This window comes from Chelon labrosus (genome assembly GCF_963514085.1).
Source record: "Chelon labrosus genome assembly, chromosome: 14".
NCBI lineage: Eukaryota > Metazoa > Chordata > Actinopteri > Mugiliformes > Mugilidae > Chelon > Chelon labrosus.
Genome location: NC_140347.1, coordinates 15,151,807 through 15,173,572, shown reverse-complemented (window position 1 = coordinate 15,173,572; position 21,766 = coordinate 15,151,807). Strand labels below are relative to the sequence as shown.

General features: G+C 42.6%; 2 protein-coding genes across 2 annotated transcripts; one reads left to right on the top strand and one right to left on the bottom strand.

The window, feature by feature from the left end:
* The first annotated feature begins 1,148 nt into the window (after nt 1-1,148).
* Nucleotides 1,149-13,428, top strand: LOC311499289 (macoilin-1). Its single transcript, XM_084560219.1, has 11 exons — nt 1,149-1,652; nt 3,101-3,242; nt 3,434-3,560; nt 3,656-3,779; nt 4,057-4,232; nt 5,479-5,953; nt 6,028-6,186; nt 7,859-8,029; nt 9,351-9,540; nt 10,185-10,359; nt 10,803-13,428. Exons 1-11 carry the CDS (start codon nt 1,576-1,578, stop codon nt 10,991-10,993), a joined length of 2,007 nt encoding a protein of 668 aa, XP_084416345.1. The 5' UTR covers nt 1,149-1,575; the 3' UTR covers nt 10,994-13,428.
* A 277-nt stretch (nt 13,429-13,705) lies between these two features.
* Nucleotides 13,706-20,648, bottom strand: nrbp1 (nuclear receptor binding protein 1). Its single transcript, XM_084560085.1, has 18 exons — nt 20,094-20,648; nt 19,635-19,897; nt 19,387-19,509; nt 18,564-18,665; nt 18,378-18,467; nt 18,205-18,245; nt 17,974-18,068; nt 17,773-17,856; nt 17,645-17,703; nt 17,172-17,270; nt 16,934-17,066; nt 16,656-16,746; nt 16,517-16,567; nt 16,176-16,311; nt 16,027-16,080; nt 15,857-15,920; nt 15,519-15,574; nt 13,706-15,422 (listed from the first exon to the last, which is right to left on the bottom strand). The coding sequence occupies exons 2-18, from the start codon at nt 19,848-19,850 to the stop codon at nt 15,327-15,329; spliced, it is 1,590 nt and encodes a 529-aa protein (XP_084416211.1). The 5' UTR covers nt 19,851-19,897; nt 20,094-20,648; the 3' UTR covers nt 13,706-15,326.
* Between the last annotated feature and the right edge of the window lie 1,118 nt (nt 20,649-21,766).

Here is a 21,766-nt window from a genome sequence, read left to right as displayed (position 1 = left end):
ATGATAGTTCAACCAAATAACAAAGCTGAAACAAAAGGGACTGGACTTGTTGGGTTTCTTGTAGACGTCTCACCGCTCATCTAAGTAGCTTCTTAAGTTCTGATGACCATACTTAGCAGTTATATATAATACAGAAGAAGGATTAATTTGAATAAACTCTTGTATTTAATATTATATGGTAAATATGAACTTTCTTGAGAATTGTAAGCGGCTAATTTGTTTAATTTTTCATCCTTCCACACTTATTAATTGCTGCGAATTCATTTGAATATGTCAGCTGTATTAATGAAACACCATTTGGTGTGATTAAATACTTGCAGGGAAGTATCTGAGAAGCTGTTTAGATGCCTTTCGTTCTCGCAGATTAAAGAACTTCATTTATATGGGAATAATTGTGAAATATCCTGCACGTTTTTCATTTAAAATAAAAACAGACGTGAGAAACTGAAGTAAAAAGCTGTTTGTTTGTCTTTTTGGATCATGCAGTTAAATTACCAACTTTTTTTAAACATAAACTAAACATTATAAGTCATGAAGGGGGCTTTAGTGCTGGACTGTTATATTAGAATGCATTACTTCTCACTAGTGTACCTAATGTTTTGGCAAGTGGGTGTAAATTGGTGGAGTTTTAATTCAAAGGGGAACTACAGTTTTTTACAACCTGGACCTTATTTCTGGCATAAAATATGATCGTTTACTCACTCATATAACTTTTGTGTAATTTGTAGTCATTTGGGAGATATATAGAGCGTACATGCATATAGTGTGAGTGAATGGGGCACCGAAATGCACTGCTGTTTTTTTAGCAACATGGCTGAATATTTTTCCGATTTCTGAGGCAAATTACAGGTAAACAAGCCGACCGTCGCGGGTGCGTGCGGCGCTCAGAGATGACATTGTCCAGGTCAGAAGACATCATCCAGGCTCTGAAGGTCAATCTACAGATCCCGGATGATGATAACAGGTAACCCCAGACTCAACGGGGAATAGCACTAGCGTATCATAACAAAATTGGTGAAATGAACGAGTTTCGCTGCAGATAATGCGTTATTTAGAGGATGCGTTTCGGTGCCCCATTCACTCCCACTATATGGACATACGCAGATCTAAATATCTCCTGAAGGACTACAAATTACACAAAAGTTATATGGGTGAGTAAGCGATCGTATTTTATGCTAGAAATAAAGTCCAGGTTGTAAAAAACAGTAGTTCCCCTTTAATGATCTGCATATATTTTCTATTTCTAGTTGCGTGTATTGTATGGCTCTTTGTTGTGTCTTTCATTCATTAACACAACCCGTGTGTACACTGTGTTGATCTGCTCCCCTCCTGCGATAAACACTTGTAGGTACAACCTCCACTGAGCATGCGCAGAGCCGTTGCATTCTCGCTCGCAGACACCACCACCGCCACCATCATCATCCTCATCACCATCATCTCTCAGGTTGAAGTGAACGTCCTCGTCCACAAGGAGGGGAGCTGAGCTGGGCTTGTTTTACTCCCGTCTCTCCGCTCTTTTCCCTTTGCTGCCGCGGTGTCAAAGACGACCAGCACGGGGGGAGCAGAAGCCATAAGATGAAGAAACGCTATGTGGACGCGAGCAGGCTACGGAAGATGAAGAAGCTGAAAATCACGGAGCGGCTGTCCGAGAGGTAGGTATAGCGCCGCCGCGAGCCGCGTCGCCCTGGCGGCTGCTTTTGTTGTGGTGCCCGTCTCCGTCTTTGTGTGAATTTCAGCCGTCGTCATCCTGCTCACCTGTCTGCCTCGCATCCCACCACCTCACCCCCGCTGTCTCACGTTTTAAAACAGGCCACTCCGGAGCTTTTATAAGCGGCTAAATATTAAAATAGAGCCGAGTTACTTCAGCCTGCTTTTTGTTTACAGGCAGAAATAAAAACAGAAAATCTGTGCAAGTTGACGTCGGCCTGCTTTCCCTCCAGTCTCCTTCCATCTGCCTTCACACTGCCTCCTCCAGACTAATTATATGTATAATTAAAACACTAAAGTTGACCTGGAAAAATCCAAAAAGCTTCCTTCCTTTTATTTATTTATTTTTTTCTATTCGGGCTCATTAAAACCGTCTTATTTTGCACATAAAATCAGATTTTAAAGCGTCCAGACGGAGTCCAGACAAGAAAAGACCACCAGAGAATAAAGAAACCACTTGTTTTGATTATGCATCTTCTCTCAAGAGCCAAATACTGCTGCCAAAAAAATTTGCAAAAAATATCATATCAAGAAAATTTGAATTTGCACAAAGAATTTATTTTATTTACCCCTTAATGTTGAATATTATTATTTATTTCTGTTTTGTTAGCATACTTGCAGTTTTTTCTAACAGTAGGAATAATTAAAATAAACTATTTTCCTTACTATAATATGTAAAATATAGCCATTTATTGTTGTGAATTAATCTATATGCATCAGCTGTATTACAAAAAAAATAAATAAATGCAATTTAGTGTGATAAAAACACTCGCAGGAGGAATTTGAGAACATAACATTTTATTTATATGAGTTTAATTGGTAAATATTGTGCACAGTTTGCGCTTAAAATGCATCAAATGCAAGTAAATGCACGTGAAATAAACTGTATTGTCTTTATTGGTAAAAATTAAAGGGCAGATTTGAACTTGCAGTGGGATGCTGTGGTGCTCCCTCCCTCCCTCCCTCTCTCCTCCAGATGAAATATTGCCATGGTTACCAAACAAAGAAGGGGCGATGTGATAGCAGCCTATGGATGAGCGGAACAAAGGAGCAACAGCCACGGCTCCCGTTTGGCTCGTGGTCCCCTAATAAAATGAATGAGGGGAATAGTCATTGTTCTTCAGCGCGCCTCGACTTGAAAGGAGGGACAGTGTTTTTAAGACGCAGCTGCTCGATTATAGGTTCAGCTCTGTGTGTTCAATTCCCCCTCTCGTGCTTGGTTTGTGTTTGTATTCAATGCCTTGACTTAGAGGACCTAACTGCGTCTGGAATGTGTTTATTTACCAGAAGAAGAATAGCACGTTATTTTCACATATGCAGATACATCCACATGCACATATTTTACATATATAATCAATCTGTTATCATTTACATCTTCTGCATCTCTTTGCAGCGCGTACACTTTCCTGAAGTTCATGGTGATGTGGACGCTGGTGCTGCTGGCGGATTTCATCCTCGAGTTCAGACTGGAGTATCTGTGGCCGTGCTGGCTCTTCGTCGGGAGTGTGTACACCACTTTCCACTGCCACGGGCTGGTGAGGACCCCTGCTGTGTGATTTCATATTCTGTGCAGTGCCCCTGATGTTCATAATCCAGCCGGTGCTGTGTAGCCGACTAATGACATTTTAACACGCAGCGAGGGACCGCTGCTTTTCTTGTGCTGTACACGAGTGAATTCAATGCATCTAACTGAAATCACTTTCTTTGTTGTTGTTGTTGTTTTCAGGTTATTTGTGTTGTTTTCGTTTGCGCTGCCTTCACCCTGGACATCTTTTGTTTAATTTTTGTCCCTTTGCACTGGCTGTTCTTTGTGGCGAGCACCTATGTATTATTCAATTACATATGGCACACAGGTGAGTATGTGGATTATTTGTTAGGTATGACATTTATAACAAAATATGCCAGCACATATTCCTTTTCTGTCTAATTATTTTGTATTTCTCCTCAGAGAAGGGCATCTGTATATCGACGGTGTCCCTGTGGATTCTGCTGGTGTACACAGAGGCTTCGCTTCGACTCAAAGACCTTAAAACGTCTAATGCCAACCTGTCCCATCTTTTTGCTGCACACTGGTGTGTTGGTTTGGCCCAAATAAACCTTAAAGAAGGAAGTTAAAGCATTCTTAAAAATGATTTATGTTATTAACTGATTTATTTTACCTAGACTTTTTTGCGCAGCATAAATTAAATCATTTAAATGCATCTTATTACAGCCAAGTCAGGCACTAGATGGAAAACGACACATAAATGCATCATTAGAGTAACAGTTAATGTCAGATTAGGTTTTCAGTGATTAACCAAGCTGTGTAAATATCTTATATAATAGTTTTCCTCCTGCGCTCACTTTCAGTATCGGATATCCAGTTGTTTATCTGGGGTTTGATGCCACCTGCTACTTCACCAACATCTTCAAGCTGCGCATACAGAAAGCCGTGCAGAGCGAGAATGACTTCCACATGCACCTCCTTCAGCACTCGCTCCCTCCAGGCCTGCAGGTTTACCCCAAGTCAGGCACAGATGGCAGCAGTAAGTCTGCGCACCTGCACCGTCCTTTCATTCACACTTTCACTTCAGCTACTATTCTCACAACCAGCGGGGGTTTTTAATTTTTATTTTGGTCGACTCGCAGTCATTCTTGCTTCTGGGCGGACTTCCGAGATTAGAGGTTCCAGTATCTGTAGGTGGCAACCCCATTGTTTCTGATCTCCTCTCGTGCCAACCTCCGAGTACAAATATGAAGCAGTTAGAACAACATTTCTTTTAGGCTGTGACGACATGAGATAGAGGCAACAAGGGACTCCAGATGGAAGTGAACCAGGTTTGCATGTTAATTGCCAGGGACGAGTTTTAAAAGCTCCAGTGTACCAAGTGTGGGAAGAACTCAAATCAGCAACGAAAAAACAAGATGTACTGCATATTTTAAAATGGAAATCCACAGAAATCTATTTGGCTTGATGCTTCACTCTTGTTTATCAGACGCTGAGAGGCTGATTTGTTGAATGAGAGTGGTCTTACACCAAACATGCTACTTTAATCTGATTCATACAAATAAAAGTGATAATAGCAGAACTAATGTTGCTGCAAAAAACGATACTGAGTTAAAGCATCTGAACCAGCTACAGAGACGATAAGATGGACTTTTGCTCATATTGAGAGAAAGAGATCGGTCAAAATCTAAGCAGCAGACTCCAAAATGTTCTGACTTTATCTGGCATTCATGTGTAAAATCAGCCCATTAGCCACCAGAGAACGTCCGTGCTTCTTGCAGGGACCGCACACACACGTGGCGACTAAAGACCATGGATGTTAATGAAATTCAGCAAGCTGTAGCAATGATGGACAAGGCGACGACCAATTGATTGACATGATGCAAACACTGGGTTGCTGCAGGAAAACAACGTCCACATGACTTTGGTTCCTGCCACCACCAAATTCACCGTGCTAGCTGGAGGCTTGGAAGCGTGGGGTGAACCCAGATGGAGAGGTGGCAAGCTAGCTCCGTCCGTGCACCAGCGATATTTTCATGTTTGGCTTGTTTCACTTGAAAACATTTGGGTGTGGGGAATATACAAGAGGGTTACCTAGGCAACCAGAGCCTAGAATGTCCACTAGCGACCAACTGTAAGCTAAGAGATTGACAAACTGATTTTTTCTGCTTTAAATCAAACCAAAAAGCCCAAACTAAGTGTTCTTTCAAGTAGGTATTTTCGTGGCAGAGCTGCAGAGTTGAGCGGTGATCTGGACCTCTTTTTGTTTCTGTCTCTTCTTTTAGGCTCTAAATGGAAGATCAAGCCAGAGTCGAGTCAGTATCAGTGTCAGAACGGTGCCGTGGTGGCCCACGACGAGGCACACACCGTGGACTGCCTCCAGATCCGCAGTGAGGAGAGAGCGACGGAGAAAGGGACGCAGGAGGGGAAGTCTGCTGAATCGAACAGACGGCCGACATCGTCGTCATCCAAACCCGGTGTGGCCGAGTCCAAGGATCTGCCTCACAGCGGGGCAGGAGGACCAGAGTCATCCACGGCCCCTGAAAACCTACCTCAAGAGGAGCATGGAAGCAAAGCCACACGGGCGGCCAAGAGCTCCTCACCAAAAGCCCGCAGGGCCAGCACAAACACTCCTTCTCCACCGGCAGGAAGAACTGAGAAGAAACAGAGATCCAGCTCAAAAACAATCAGCCCCAACAGGGATGCACCAGACAAGAACACCAAAGCAGCTCAGAATTACCACGCTGAACAGATAAATAAGTAAGTCAACATTAATTTAATTTTTGTTTTCAGCATGTGATTGTTAGATTTGTGCTCAAGTCTTTATCTCTCAGGATGGAGCAGGAGCTGAGGAGACTGAAGAGCGAGCTGCAGACGAGTAGGCAGAGTGAACAGGAGCTACGAAGTCACGTCTGCAACCTGACCAACAGCGAGAGGAGCCTGAGACCGGAGGTGTCCCTGCTCAGACAGTCCAACATGCTGCTGCAGAGCAAGTGAGTGATCCTCCAAACTCACTGGGGAGAGCTTGTCTTCATCTCCTTCTGAGGGCTATTTTACACATTACACCAGTCTATAAATAACAACGAGGGTTGAATGCAGGCAGAGATGCTGCCAAAACGTATTAGACATGCAAACAGCATTTTGGGTAGAAAGCTATTGGACAGATTTTTAATCCTCTTTTAGAGTGAAGCGCCAATTAATATCACACAGGCATATTTCATATTGAGGAATGTGCTGTAAATCTGTCAAAACACCATCTGCGCTTTGCAGCTATGTTTATTTTCATCGTTGATTACTTCTGCTGATTATTTTCTTCCTTGATTCATTAATCAGCTAATTGCTGTAAGACATTAGTAAAAATTTTCATCATGTCTTCCCCAAACCAAAGTCAATAATTAAAGGGGAACTACTGTTTTTTACAACCTGGACCTTATTTCTGGCATGAAATACAATCTTTTACTCACCCAAATAACTTTTTTGTCATTTGTAGTCAATCAGGAGATATTTAGATCTACGTAAATCCATATAGTGGGAGTGACTGGGGCACCGAAACGCAGCCTCTAAATAACGCATTATCTGCCGCAAAACTCATTCATTTCACCAATATTTTGTTATTGTTTTACCTATAATTTGCTACTGCTATGGTTCGTCCACAACCTCAGAATCGGAAAAATATTCAGCCATGTTGCAAAAAACTAGCAGTAGCGAATTACAGGTAAACAAGCCGACCGTCGTGAGTGTGCGCGACGCTCAGAGATGACATCATCCAGGTCAGAAGACATCATCAGGACTCAATGGGTAATAGCACTAGTATACGATAACAAAATATTGGTGAAATGAACAAGTTTCACGGCAGATAATTCGTTATTTAGAGGCTGCGTTTCGGTGCCCCAGTCACTCCCACTATATGGATATACGCAGATCTAAATATCTCCCGATTGACTACAAATGACACAAAACTTATATGGGTGAGTAAACAATCGTATTTTATGCTAGAAATAAGGTCCAAGTTGTAAAAACAGTAGTTCTCCTTTAAATTCCTTCTTCTGTCCCAACACCAGTCCAAAAGATATTTCATTCCAGACTAAGAGCAAAAATTCTGATTTTAAATGCTGGAACCAGATAACGTTGAACGGTTGATGATTGATTAACTGTTCCTCAAGGATATAGCCATGTTCAGTTAAAGCACCAACATAAATAATAGATATTATTTTGCTTTTTTGCAATAGAAAAGATGTTGCTCCACATAAACATTCTTTCTATTTTATATACTTTTATGTGCAAAAACGGGTTAGCACATTTAAAACAAATAAAAAGTACTGGCTCACATACTTCATCCAGTCACAGAGGTGCTCCTGAAACATCAAAGTCTCATCCACCAGCCAGAGGCTTGAAACCGTGCTCGAGAAGAACATGTTGTGCAGTTTTGATCAGGAGCGCCAGCTTTGATAAGACATGCCCCAGTTTTTAAAGGAAGGTGCTCTCCGGTGACTTACCGACTACGAACATGAAGAGAAACACATAAAACATTATGTTTGTGTATGTGTTTGCAGCTTGCTGACGCTAATCTCAGCTTGTCTAAATGCATGTGGTGTTAACCCACTTATTTATGGTCTTTTTATTTTTTTCACATCACTTAAAGTCAGTTTAACGTCATCCTTTCAGGATTTTGTGCCTGACTAAAAACAAGCAGAGGGACAAGCAGGCCAGTGTGATGCTGGAGAAGAAGACAAGAGCAGAGGCAGAAGCCAGACTGTCTGCTGAGAAACAGTTGGCTGAGCTTCAAGCTCAAAAGCTGGAGGAGGCAGCAAGCACAGCGAGAAGTCTAACAAACAGGTAAATTACACCTGACAGACCTTTAAATCCCCCGTTAGTGCAAGGTGCAAACGTTAGAAGACATAGTTTGAATTGTGCTTATTTGCTTTCTTGCTGGGAGTTAGATGAGAAAATCAACACCACTTTTATGTCTTTATGTTGTAAATGGTAGCTGGAGCCTGCAACCCATTAGCTTAGCTTAGCATAAAGACTGGAAACGGATAGATTAGCGCTGATCAAAATTAATAAAATCCACTGATTTACAGCTCACTTACAGCTGCTTCCTGTTAAAGGGGAATTAACGTTTTTTACAACCTGGACTTTATTTCTGACATAAAATATGATCGTTTACTCACCCATATAACCCTGGTGTCATTTGGAGTCGTTCAGACGATATTTAGATCCGCGTATATCCATATAGTGGGAGTGACTGGGGCACCGAAACGCAGCCTCTAAATAACACATTATCTGTCGCGAAACTCGTTCATTTCACCAATATTTTGTTATGATACTCTAGTGCTATTCCCCGTTGAGTCCGGAGTTACCTGTTATCTATTCGCGGACGTGCAGCAGTTTGTTGTTCTTTGGCCAGTGTCCTTATCCGTATACTCTGGCTCAAAACGGTAAGGACGTCCATCATAAACAAAGTCGTCGTCCACAACCTCAGAATCGGAAAAATATTCAGCCATGTTGCAAAAACCTAGCAGTAGGAAATTACAGGTAAACAAGCCGACTGTGCGGGTGGCGCTCAGAGATGACATCATCCAAGTCAGAGGTTAGTAGGTCAATCTACAGACCCCGGATGATGATAACAGGTAACTCCAGACTCAACGGGGAATAGCACTAGTGTATTATAACAAAATATTGGTGAAATGAACGAGTTTCACGGCAGATAATACGTTATTTAGAGGCTGCGTTCCGGTGCCCCAGTCACTCCCACTATATGAATATACGTGGATCTAAATATCGTCCGAAGGACTCCAAATGACACCAAAGTTATATGGATCGTATTTTATGCCAGAAATAAGGCCCAGGTTGTAAAAAAAAACGGTAATTCCCCTTTAAATTGGGAGCTTCGTTGATGCTAGCGGGCAGTGGCAATCCTAGGTTCTGGAGGCCCCCAGTCTAAGATGTGTGCAAAGTCTGTCCTAGGACATTGCAAAATATGCCAAAAGGAAGCTATATGCTTGCGGGTCAGTTTTCTTCCATTTCATCTCATCTAACTCTCTGCAAAAAAAGCAACAAATGAACAATTGATTTACTTGCTTTTTTTTAAGTTACATCTTATGTGTAGACATTTTAAGAAATGCAAATGAAATGTCATGTTTCCTTCTGTGTGAACTGGTCTTCATTTCCAACGTAACCTTCCCTCTGACCACCCAATCTTCTCCGTCTCCTACACCAGGCAGGAACACTGTGAAACCCAAATGTTAAGGAAAAGAGTTAAAGATCTAGAGACAGAGTACAAACAACTACAGCTGGAGTATCAAGTGAAAGAGAGTCGTGTGGTAGATCTAGAGAGTGATGTTGAGGTATCTTTCTACTCTATTTTGGGAATGAACCTGTGACTTTTAAGTGTCTGTGAGTCTGAAGTGGTCCAGTACTTGGTTGTCTTCAGTTTGGTCATGAGCTAGTTTTTTGCTGCTTGAGTTGTTTCTGATTTCATGTGTGTTTTTGTTGTTTTGCTGTTGATTTATGTGAAAGCTGACTCATTGGGAAACATTTAGTGTTTCTGCGATGATTTATTATGGCCTGCGGTCGTACATATTGCACTTTCTCATCACATCAGTATGCAGTATTTTTGTTTTTGTCCGGCATCGGGTGTGTGCAGTGTTCTGCTGTGTGGTATTTGGTTTCACGTTAGTCTCCATGAAGCATGCTCAAACAAACAGAAGCCGGGTCTTTCATGAAACATTGCACTATTTATAAAGGCCCCTTGAGAACAGGCCACAAGTTAATGTTAACACAGAAAGAATTATCTTTCACAGCATTAATGTACAGCTTTCATGTTTTTTGAATGGCTTGCCAGTTCGTCATTGGTGCGTGGAGATAGTTTTACCTGTGGTGCATTGGTTACCTAAGGGATAAAGATACTTAGGAAACCAAAGCAATGACTCTCTCAAACGTCGGATATTTTGGCACTTTGTTCTTTTTTTTTTCTCCCCTCGGTGCTCAGGCTCTGGCGAAGTACCGCTGCGTGGAGAAAGACACAGACATGCTGCTGTCCACTCTGTCAGCCATGCAGGAGAAAGCTCAACATCTGGAGTACAACCTGAGCGCTGAGACTCGCATCAAACTGGATCTGTTCTCTGCGCTGGGAGACGCCCGCAGGCAGCTGGAAATCGCCCAAGGTTCGTGCTAATTTTTTTAATGCTGAAGGTTTTAGCCTCAGCTGTTACTTCATTTGCCCGTTAACAGGATAGCTTAAAAACTAGCATAAGATTAGATATTTGTTTTGATAATTGAATACCTGATGAGAAATTCATGGGAATTTGGATGCAACAGCACCACCGTGTGGTCTTCAAACACTTCACACTTTGAGGCCACTCAAAGCCTCAAGACGGATGTTTTTGAACTATTCATTCATTCATTTTTTTGTAACCGCTTGTCCTGTGAAGGGACACCTACGGCCAATTTAGAATCACCAATGAACCTAACGAGCATGTTTTTGGACGGTGGGAGGAAGCTTGAGCTTGTTTGTTAAAGGGATTAGAGCTCAGCTGGTATATGACGTTCTTTGAAGGTGGATTAACAGCATCTCTGACTTGTCTTGACGCCTGTCTCCGTCTCTCAGATAAAGTGATGAAGCAGGACAGGGAGATCAGCGAGATGAAGCAGAAGATCGCGGAGGTGATGGCGGTCAGCCCCGGCGTGTCCTACATGGCTCCCCGTCCTCAGGTGCCTCAGTATCTCACCAAGCTGCTCAACACCGAGCGCTACATGCTGAACCCACGGGCGCTCATGTACCAGTGTCTGAAGAAATAAAACGATGTCTTCGAGCCTCGACGCGTCCTCGGAAACCTCTTCGCCGGACAGAGGAGTTGGGAGTTTATCACAGAGCTAAGCGACGCGACGCAAAGTCACCTACTTCCAGCCGTGAGTGGAACCAGAACGAGCCTCCACGAGTCAAATGCCTTCTGCTGCACTGCTGGTGCTAACTTGATCTTATTTATACACACATTTCCCGTTTTCCCCTCACATCAAGGGTCGGACAGTTTCGAGTCCGAGGTAAGGTCTCTAATATGCAGGGCTGCTCAAGGCACAGTATTTAAGTAAAGGTGTTCTTGGCGTCATTAAACACACAGGAGTCAGGAGTCGGCAGACAAAAGCACATCATCATCTGTGTATTATCTGAGTGAACATCTGGAGCCGGATGTGGATATTTCTACTCAAGTGACAACAAAGGATGAAATACAAATGAAATGTTGGAATAGTCAACCAGTCTTTATTTAAAGAAACATCAAGCTGCCACCAACAAGGTCTCTACTGCAGCTGTAAACTACTTAGTGACTTGCAATCCTTTAATATTATTTAACTAATTTGAAGTATTACCCTTACAAACGTGTAAGAATAGGGAAGAAGATATTCACCCTTCTTTCAGTTATTACAGAGCCATCTTGCTGCAATACTGACTGAAGAATTCAACACTGTAAAAAGTGTTGCTTTTGATTATTTTCTATCTGTTTGACTCCACTTATCAGAGAGAAACGATCAAGAAGGCGTTTTTCACCACAAACATTTTAACCTGTCGTCGTAGGAACAGCCACAGGCGTTACTAATAACATAAAGTGAGCCGTGATAGTAAGGGAGCAGGCTCAATAGCGTGCAGCTAAATGGAATTCAGCCATCGTTCGTTAGTGCGTTTTTTCTTCCTGTGACGTATTTTGCAGTTTAAACTGCGGCTGATTTTGGTACTTTATTTCTTTAATTTAGATTAAAACGGTTTATATCTCAAAACGATTATAGAGATCAACAATTACAGTGTTGAATTATCGGCAAGCCTTAGTTAGCTGTGTTTTTTTTTTCAATTGAATTTGAATATATCTTTATTGGATAAAGTACAAATATTAGGTTCAATCAATATTCTGTATACGTTTCTCAGAAAGTGTAAACGTGACATGCTTTGAATCTTTGAGGCAAGTATGCAACAAGATGTTCTTGTCTGTGCCTGTAAATAGAGAACTGAGGCTATCTGTGCTGAAATTAAGACAAAAAAAAAAAGTTTTAAATCTAAAGTGTTTTGGAGCAGGGACCCTTCAGAGTCGGAATATTTCTATTTAACAGGCGTCGTTATTGTGTGAAGCTTCCTTCCCGGGGCTGCAGTCCGAGAGAGGCTTTGAGGAACAATTAAAGTGATGTTTTATTGTGGGAATAAACCCGATGCAGTAGAAGAACAGCTACGTGTTGATGTTCGGCAGCTTTTGGCAAATTTCTGGAAAACCGAAAAACCAAGCGAAGAAGCAAATTTACTGGTTGCCGCCGCTTTGTTCGATCGGCACAGTGGAGGTGTTAATAACAAGGCATGACCAAACACGGCTCATGAGTTTAAATTACTGTGCCTATATACATTACTTTCAAACTGGGAAGTAAAACACAAATTTAATGTGAAAGAGTAATGTGTTTGAATTGAAGTGCTATGTACTGTTTTTGTAGTTTTTGTTTCTTTTTCTTTTTTTTTTATTACTCACAATGTACAGAATTGAAAATGCTTACGCAGCTGAGGAAACACTCCATTTTACCATTACCATTTTGGTAGCTTTTTATTTAGAGCGTGTTTCTAGGGTGTTTTATATCAAAAATATTTTTTAGTCTCGCTGTTCTTCTATTATACTGCTGTAATTTTGTACGGCAACGTGTTTGTCAGCATGAAATGTGTTTTATTCAACTGTTACTGGAGCACACATTGTGACTTTACGTACATGGATATATACTTGTACAAGGGCTACAGTTTCTTAACATTTTGAAAAAGTAATTGTTAATTCAAACAGTGACGCTCTGAGGAAAGAGGTCACGCTCCTGATACACCAGGAAGTGGTTTTGTATAAATGATTTAAAGTATTGAATTTTGTCTCATTTGTGAGTGTGTGTGCACATTATTCCACTTGAAGAGGTTTTTACAATTTCATTTTCTACGTGAAGAAAGGCCGCCTTAAACTTTTTTTGCATTACAGTATGTTAAACAATTTGACTCATAATCCCATATTACAATTTGACTATTTTTTATTTTTTTTGTAAAATATTTAAACTAAAGAATCATTTTCTGTTGTGGAAACTCTTTTTTCACAACTTTTCTATTTATACTGAGCCAGAAACAGTCTCTGAGCACTCGAGAAACAGGTTTTAGATAATATAAGTGAACAATACTGATTATAAGTAACAAAAGACGAGAGGACCAAGTATAGGACCATGTGGAACGCCTCCCCCCCAATTCCCCTGAGCAGCTACATTATGACTTACAAAACACAAGCAGAATTTATTTTGTTGTGTTGTTTGCCTCCTATCTCTCCATTTAAAACTTGCCTTTGCCTTAATTGCACCACCTGGGCAAATTTGCATCTAATCGCACCCCCCTCGTATCTTTACAAATAGGACACAGCTGTAATTACGGTGCTTCCAATTTTGTCTCGGCACACACTAAGAACGGGATTTTGTTTCGAAAGATACTTCACAGATCATGAAATGTGCCGTAATGACTGTGTGAGGAATCAAGATAACAGCGAACCAAGACATGAAGTACTGATTGTGTATTTTTTTTTTTTATTATTTCAGGTAAAGTGAAAAAAAAAAGAGGGTAAATGCATTGCAGAAACAGCACAGTGTCCAGCATACAGTGCACAGGATGATTACAAGCATGCCCAGGCTGTCCCCACGCTTGTATCTTGCGGTTATCTTACAGACCCTGTCACAAGGTAGTCACAGCACAGAGAAGACGAGACCGACCGAATCTTCCAATGACACCACTTCCAAATCACCTACGTTCCCTCCTGTTGGGTGTGCACAAGCCAAGAGGCCACAGGACATTTCCAACAGGACACAGAAAGAGTACATTTGTGCAAACTAGCAGAGAGAGAGAGAGAGAGAGAGATCCCCAAACAGTTAACAGATAAGAGTGGTCTGAGAACAATGACTGAATATCTAAGAGGCAGCCACAGCCACGAAGGAAACGAATGATTCAGAGCCATAAAATCTAAACGCTGACGGGGGGCCTAAGAAGACTAAACTTTCTGTGAGATAAATAAGTGATTCTAAAAAAAAATAATAAACTGAAACAGAAGCAACTTTGCTGCATGCATCGCTTTGCAACTCATCAACCCTGTTCACAATCATCTATCACGTGCTATAACGCCAAATCTAACCAAACTCTTGTGTGTAAACAACCACCTAAAGCCAACTTTTTTTTATTTATTCTTTTTTTTCTTTTTTATTGACCTAACCCTGATTTATGAGAGCTGCAATGTTCTACTTGTAGTAGTTGGACCACAGTCAACTGACAACACCCCTTTTGTCATGGAAGATGGAGCGAGTGAAAGCATACATTCAAACACCGGCCTTAGTGCTGGAAGTGAAGTACATTACACACTCAGGAAAATATACGCGAATAGGTTGAGTTCTTTTTGAGTATTTTATCCGTAGCTCTTCGGCTTGTGCTGCAGGTTTGATTCTTACTACGTTGTACACGTTGCATTTCTTCAGGAAAAAAAAAAAAAACTGATACAAGGTGAGAAGATGTCTCAGTCGCTGCTCGAGAGAAAGTTTAAAGGACCAGACAACCAGACGTAAACCTCACAACACCATATTATACACACACACACACTTCAGTATGCCGGGAGGTTTTCTTTTTTTTTTTTTGTTCTCTTTTCATACAGACAACTATTTAACAGTTTGAAGTAAAAATGTTTAAAATACAACTTTAACACTGACTTGAGGAAAATACTGCTGTTATCCATTTTAGTTTTCTTACCTCTACCATTACTTCTTATTACCTCAGACCTGGAAGAAACAAGCCAAACTGTGAAAACATCTGTATTTTCCCATTATGTTTAAACTTAGATTTCCTCTTTTGAAAGAGAAGCAGATGGCTGTATTGGGTGGGAGGAAAAAAAAAACAAACAAAAAAAAAAAAGAGAATGAAAGCGACAACCACTTAGTGGCAGCTTTTTGTTTTCCCACCAGAAGATACAAGGACAGGCTGCAGGATCTGCAATCAGACCAAGGCTTCCTCCTCTGTCCCCGCAAAGCTTTCCTGCAACTCGGGAGCAAAAGCTAGTCCTGTAGTAGAGGACGAGGAGGGATGAAAGAAGGCCTGCCGAGTCCTCCGCTATGAGGAAACCGTCACCGGATTTAGGGAGCCGTTCCGGCTGTAAAACTTAGAGAAGGCCTCTTCGAGAACAGAAGCGAGTCGCGGCTGATCGCCCTGAAATGAAGAAGAGAACGCGGCGAATCAAAGTCTGCAGCCGCGGTTGCGCCGCTACTAATAGCACGAGATGTCACAATGATGAACTCCATTTACCTCACTGATGAACCCCAGCTGAACGAGCTCCACGGACAGCTCCTGCACGTTCTCATCTAAAAACAAAACACGACAATTAAGACGCTTATTCCGCCCTTTTTTGGTCACAAATGAAAAGATTGTAACGCACGTGAACGAGGCAAAGCACCGACATTAGCAGAAAAGAGGAGAAAAGAGGTTGACGTAGAAAATGAATCCATCAGAGTTTGGGATTTTGAGCTTGAACACAATACTTTCAGCACGGTACTAGGGCTGTAGTCTCCTGGTCGAAGAGTATAAATGTAAAAGTGGTTTAAGATGAGGGTTGTGAAATATTATTCCATATTTAAGGCACTTACTTGGTAACAAATCACAGCTCAAATGCCTGTTCAGTTTATCCTCCAGCTTCAACAGCAAGGTCAGCTGAAAAGAGAAGAAGAAATAAGCTCATTGAAAAGTCTTAACAAAGAGCTTTCACATCCAAAAGCATTACTTCACCGTTCACTGGACGGGCAGAGCTGAGACTTACGTGATGCTTCGCGCCCTCGTCAACAGGCTCTATATTACACTGCATCTGAAGGACCTGGAGGAGCAAAACAACAACAGATTAATACATGTCACACCTGCACTCAGACTGTGAGTATCCAGTAACATCATCCGACTGCTTTCAGTTCTTACCTTCCTCGTCTCAAGCTCCGCAGGTTCAGGAGTCGGCGTTTTGACGGAGGGGGGAACTATGGGCGACTTCACGGCCTCCTGCTGAGGCTGCTGTGGACACGGTATCCCGAATGCCGTCAGAGGATAGATCCCGTTCCTGAGGAAGAGAAGCAAAATGTCAGCTTTTGTTAAACAGAGACAGATTTTACTGAGCATACATCTATGTTTGTGTTTACAGATGATCACATTCGGCCTCAGTCTGTTGGACGCTGGAGAAACTCTACCCTCTCATTTTGCCAACAGATCAAGCCAGAAGCTTTAAAACCAACAGAAAGTATGTAGTATAGCTTAATGTTTCTTACCTCACATCTTCAAGGAACTTGTCCAGCTCCAGAGCAGGAAACTGGGACAGCCTGATGCAAAAGAAAACCAAGCTACTGATACTGCACGCAACACGACAGATAGAAGAAACTGAAACGTTAAAATTAAACCGAGCCTCACTTCATCTGAACTCCATCCTTGGCCTCAACAATTACCAAGTTGGGGTCCATGTTCTTTGTCATCTCCTCTAAAGCATTTTCTGGAATCATGTCTAAAGTAAAACAGAGGAAACTTCCATCAGATGAGAGCAATTTACCGACAATGCAGCGAATTTAAACACATCGCATTATAACAAACGGACAATCTGACCCAAGTATTTACGTCGTACGTAATTAAGGCCTAAAACTTCCAGCATTTGCACCAGTACTGACATTTAGTGTGTGTGTTTTCTGACTCACGCTGGTGGCTGACGATGCAGTGTGCAGCCAGCAGCTTGAGTAATGGCACCTCAAACAAGGCCTGGTGAAACAACAGCTCCCTGGCTGTGGGTCGTTTATTGGGATCTACCGCCAGACACTTCTGGATAAATTCCTGAGAACAAGTAGAGAAAAAAAATAATAAAAAATGCTTCAAGATCTGAATCTCTCCTCCAAATGCACCACAGAGAGTTTAGCCTTCTGCTTCACGCTGGCTCACCCGTTGCAGCGGGTCCTCTAGGGACTGAATGGCACTGTTTATGGCTTCTTGGGACACATAAGACGAATCTCCATTACTCTGGATTTCCAACACAGCCATCTGAGGAAGCGATGGGACGAACAAAGGATTCATAAATCATCTATCGTGTTACTAAATACATTATCAAGACACTGGTTATCACTGCAGACTTAATATTTATCAAACCAAGGGCAATAAAAGTATCTCTACATTTCGTCTCTACAAAAAGCCAGAGATAACAGACATGCGGATTTCTGCTGCTGCCAAAAGACACTGAATCTCCCAGTAAATAACAGCGCCGTCTAAAGCTGGGATCAACGACGCCTTTGTTCAGAGTTCAGTGATACACACACCATCAGTGCATTACGAAACAAGCATCGAGTGAAGCTGGCGGTTCAGTCAAACTGTGCTCTGTCATTTTGTGGAGAACAAACGAGTATCCAATATCGTCTCACCTCTAAGGCGCACATTCCAAACGAATAGATATCCACGGCTGTGGTCACATTGGCAACGGCTGGAAAGCAGACAAACGCTCATCAGTGTCAGAGAAACACACACCACAGACAAAATGGAGGGAGCTTACCTCCGTATTCTGGAGCAAAGAAGTGAAGGCTCTTCTGCTCTTCTCGGCAGGTTTTCACGTGGTTATTGATCGTGTCTGGAGCAACTGGAATAGGAAAGAGAAAACGCTTTATCTATCTGTGGTGTAGACATTGAATGTATGTTTGACGAAGGGGCACAGCGCTGGCAATACACGGCCCAGATCTTTGTTGACTTTGCCCACCTGAACCGATCTTGATGAGGCCATTGTGTTGGATGAAGATGGTGTCACAGGTCAGGTTGCCATGAATGATGGGAGGTTCACAGGAGTGCAGGTAGCTGGAGACAAACCCACAAGGGGAAAGGTCAAGGAGCAAAATATAAACTTCACGATCACGGATGTCGAGCGGCTGTAGTACCTTCCGTCCAACGCCACATTTTACCCTGTGACACTGAGCAGCTTTGTGAGACTAACCTGAGAGCAGATAAGATCTGTGTGCACCAACGCTTCCAGGCCTGTCACAGACAAAACAAGTAACAGGAAATGAATATTTGCGTGGGAAAAAAAAAAAAAACAACAAACAGACTGAACAGGATTTTGTCTTATCAGATGAATTTCATGTAACTACAGAAGAGTTAAAGACTGACCTTTTCATTCATGGTCTTGTGGTTTTTCTTTGTCTTTTTCAAAAACTGCTTGAGGCTTCCAGAGGACATGTACTCAGTGATGAAAACGACCTGCGGATAAATAAATAAATCAAATGAAATCAGATAAGGACGGAGACTAATGTAATCTGAAGGAAGAAAAGCAGGATGTCTGAGGCGATCTCGTACCCTCGCTCTGTTCTCCTTGAAGTCTGCCCAGTACTTGTGGAACTTCACGATGTTCAAGTGCTCCAGCTGGATCAAATTGTCAAAGACCGCTTTGACTTTTTCCTTTGGAAAGAAAGAAAAGTTCAACATATTACGTATAAATAGACAGATGGTCATGTTTTAGCAAGGATTTACAGGTTTATTAGAAAGAAGTGAATCAATTTGACCGAAGTAAACTTGATTGGCCTAACTGGTTTAGTAGTTGGACAAAATTCACAGCTGTAAATGAATGTGAATTTAAAGCAACCCTGACTTTTACTCTACAGACAGAATATACAAAAACAAAAAAGCACTGAACGGCTTTCATTTGAGAAAGCCTATATTTGAATTATATGCAAACTACAGAATGTGAGGGCAACAAAACAGTAGGTCACCGCCACCGTATCTTGTTTACTTGAAAAAGTAAGCAACAGGTTTGTTGGTTTCACCGAGGCCATATCTGGAGGCAACATTACAGTGAGTGCGCACATCCAACAAAATGCCTTGGATGCCAAAAGACACACTAAATGCCATTTTGTTCTGTTCTTCTTGTTCTCCTGATCTGAACGCTCTAAATTTTTTTGAAAATAGTCTCTGCAGCTACACAGGTACAGTTTGTCCTGCTTTGCTGCGGTGCTGGCAGCAACTAGTGTGAATTGCGTAAGGAGCTTAAAGGGGAAAAATGACAAACAGTAACTGTAAACAGAACACAACAGCACAACTACTTCCAAGTACGCATGATGTCCTCTTGCAGACAGCATCCTCACAGTAGTGTAAACTAAGGATGTGCTTTTGAGGCGCCCACCTCTTGCAGCTTGAAATTCTTCCTTTCCGAGAACATGACCTCATTCCACACCACCTCAACTCCTTCCTCCGTGTCCATGGCCAAGTAAGCATTATCGATCCCGGGGACGTTGCGCTGATTCACCTGATTCAGGAGAAAACGGGGGGAAAAACAATGCACCAGGCGTCAACCTCACTGAAGAAGTAAACCTGACTCCTGCGCAGGTATCTCTCCTACCCCCCCCCCTTCCTCCTCCTCCACCCTCATACCTCTTCTCTGCGTTTCTGCCAGCGTCCACACGGGCTTTCCTCCAAAATCTCTGACTCATCCTCGCTCTCCTCTTCCTCATCCTCGGTGGCTGGAGTGGCAGGAGGCTGGGTCACCATGGACACCGGGGGAGACACGGACGACACTCCCTGACCCGTGGACTCCGGCTTCCCTTCCTGAGCAGGGTCCGGGGCCTGCTTGTTCTCTCCCTCAGACATCCTCCTCCTCCTCCCTCCTCCTCTCAGCTGTCAGGCCCAGGAGCCTGCTGCACGAACACAGAAATGCCCCAACCACGACATAAACACCACACTCCGTTTGCACTGATTCAGCTAAAGAAATGTACATCTCACACAACACTATATGGCAGCAGTTACAGCAAAAAAAAAAAAAAAACACACGTTAAAGCGTAAGGAAAAGGCCACAATCAAGCAGATATCACGGATTTTTTTTTAAAGACGTACGTGTTAAAGACGGGAGATGAGACGACGCCGGCTCCAGTTTAACAGACTCTCACCGCTGCAGACCAAACCCCAGCCGGCTGTGTAGCTTTGTTATGGCTGCAAATCCTCCTTGTGCCTCGGTGAAGTTGCAGCTAGCCCCTTCTTTATTTATTTATTTATTTGCTCACGGCGGCGTTACCAAACTTAAACAACAGCAGCGAATACTACCGGCGACTATGTGACAGCGCTTTATTCACTTCAAAACGTCTGCCGATGCTAGCCAGCTAACTAGCTTGCTAGCTAGCGACGGTGCTAGCAGCCCACCGCCCCTTTGACGCTCCTCAAGACTCCAGCCCCGCTAATGTGTGCCCCGGAAAACGGCTAAGTGCTAGGCTAAGTGCGGTCCTAGACGCGTTCACTGCTTTAATAACATCTCGGCAGCTCACAGAAGCTTGACACAAGAGGCGAAGAGAGGCTAGCTGGGTCACTGACTTTGTACCCTCGAACACACAACGGCTGGCTGGCTGGCTGACTTGAGAGCTAGCTTAAACAGCTAGCTTGATGCGATGGCGACAACTTCCAGATGCACACTGCACTACGAGCTCCGTCACGTCAGAGTAGAGGCTGGTTGCCAGGTTCGGTGTCAGTCCATCCTCCTTTGCCAGCGTTCAAATAGTCACCCGATCGCCATTAATTTAACATAGAAAGCCATATTATTATAATTTAATATATTTATAGACGTAGAGCATGATTGTTTTCATGTATAGCAGGTTTTGTCAGAAAACGAACAGCCGAATCTCAATAATACACTTTATTCTCCTCTAAATTAATATATTTATATATATTTTACATATTTAACTCACAAAGTAAGCCACAAAATCTACCTGTTATTCCTATTTTTGCCTTTTTACTTCAAAACTATTGCTATAATATAGTTTTGTAGTCAAAAAATTATAATTTTCCCCCAACTTGTCAGGAAGATTTAAACTGAAATGAGAACGCATGCTTTTCTCCAACCTGGCAACGCCCCTCTCCTTTCTTATTTGTTATGGGCACAGAGTGACAGAGAGCTGGACCAACTGAATGATGAATTATGTGTGAATGGAGGGTCAGCCACAACCTTTCAGTCCATTGACAAGGAGTTAGATGTCAACGTTTTACCGCTAGGTGTCAATATAGCTGACGTTATGCACCAATCAGCCACAACATTAAAACCACTGACAGGAGAAGTAAGTAACGTTGACCACCTTGGGACTAAGTTCTGCTGGGAAACATTTGGATGTGGCATTCATGTGGATGTTATTTAGACATGTACCACCCACCTAGACCAGACCAGGCACCCCAACCCCATAGCAATGACACTCCTTGATGGCAGCAGCCATCCCCAGCAAGATGCAGCCAGGCGCAGAGCACGAGGTGTCGACCTGGCCTCCAAATTCACTAGATCCCAAACTGATCAAGTATCTGTGGGATGCACTGGAACAAACCTGATCCACAGAGGCCCCTCCTCTCATCCCACAGGACCCAAAGTCCCCCCACTAACAACATTCTGTTGCCAGACGCCACAGGACACCCTTAGAAGGCCCATGCCCCGTTCTCTGATGAGTCACAACGGTTTTGGATGCACAAGATCAGCCAGGCAGTCATAATGTTATGCCCTGCATCCAAAAATGCAGCCAGGACTGAATGTCTTA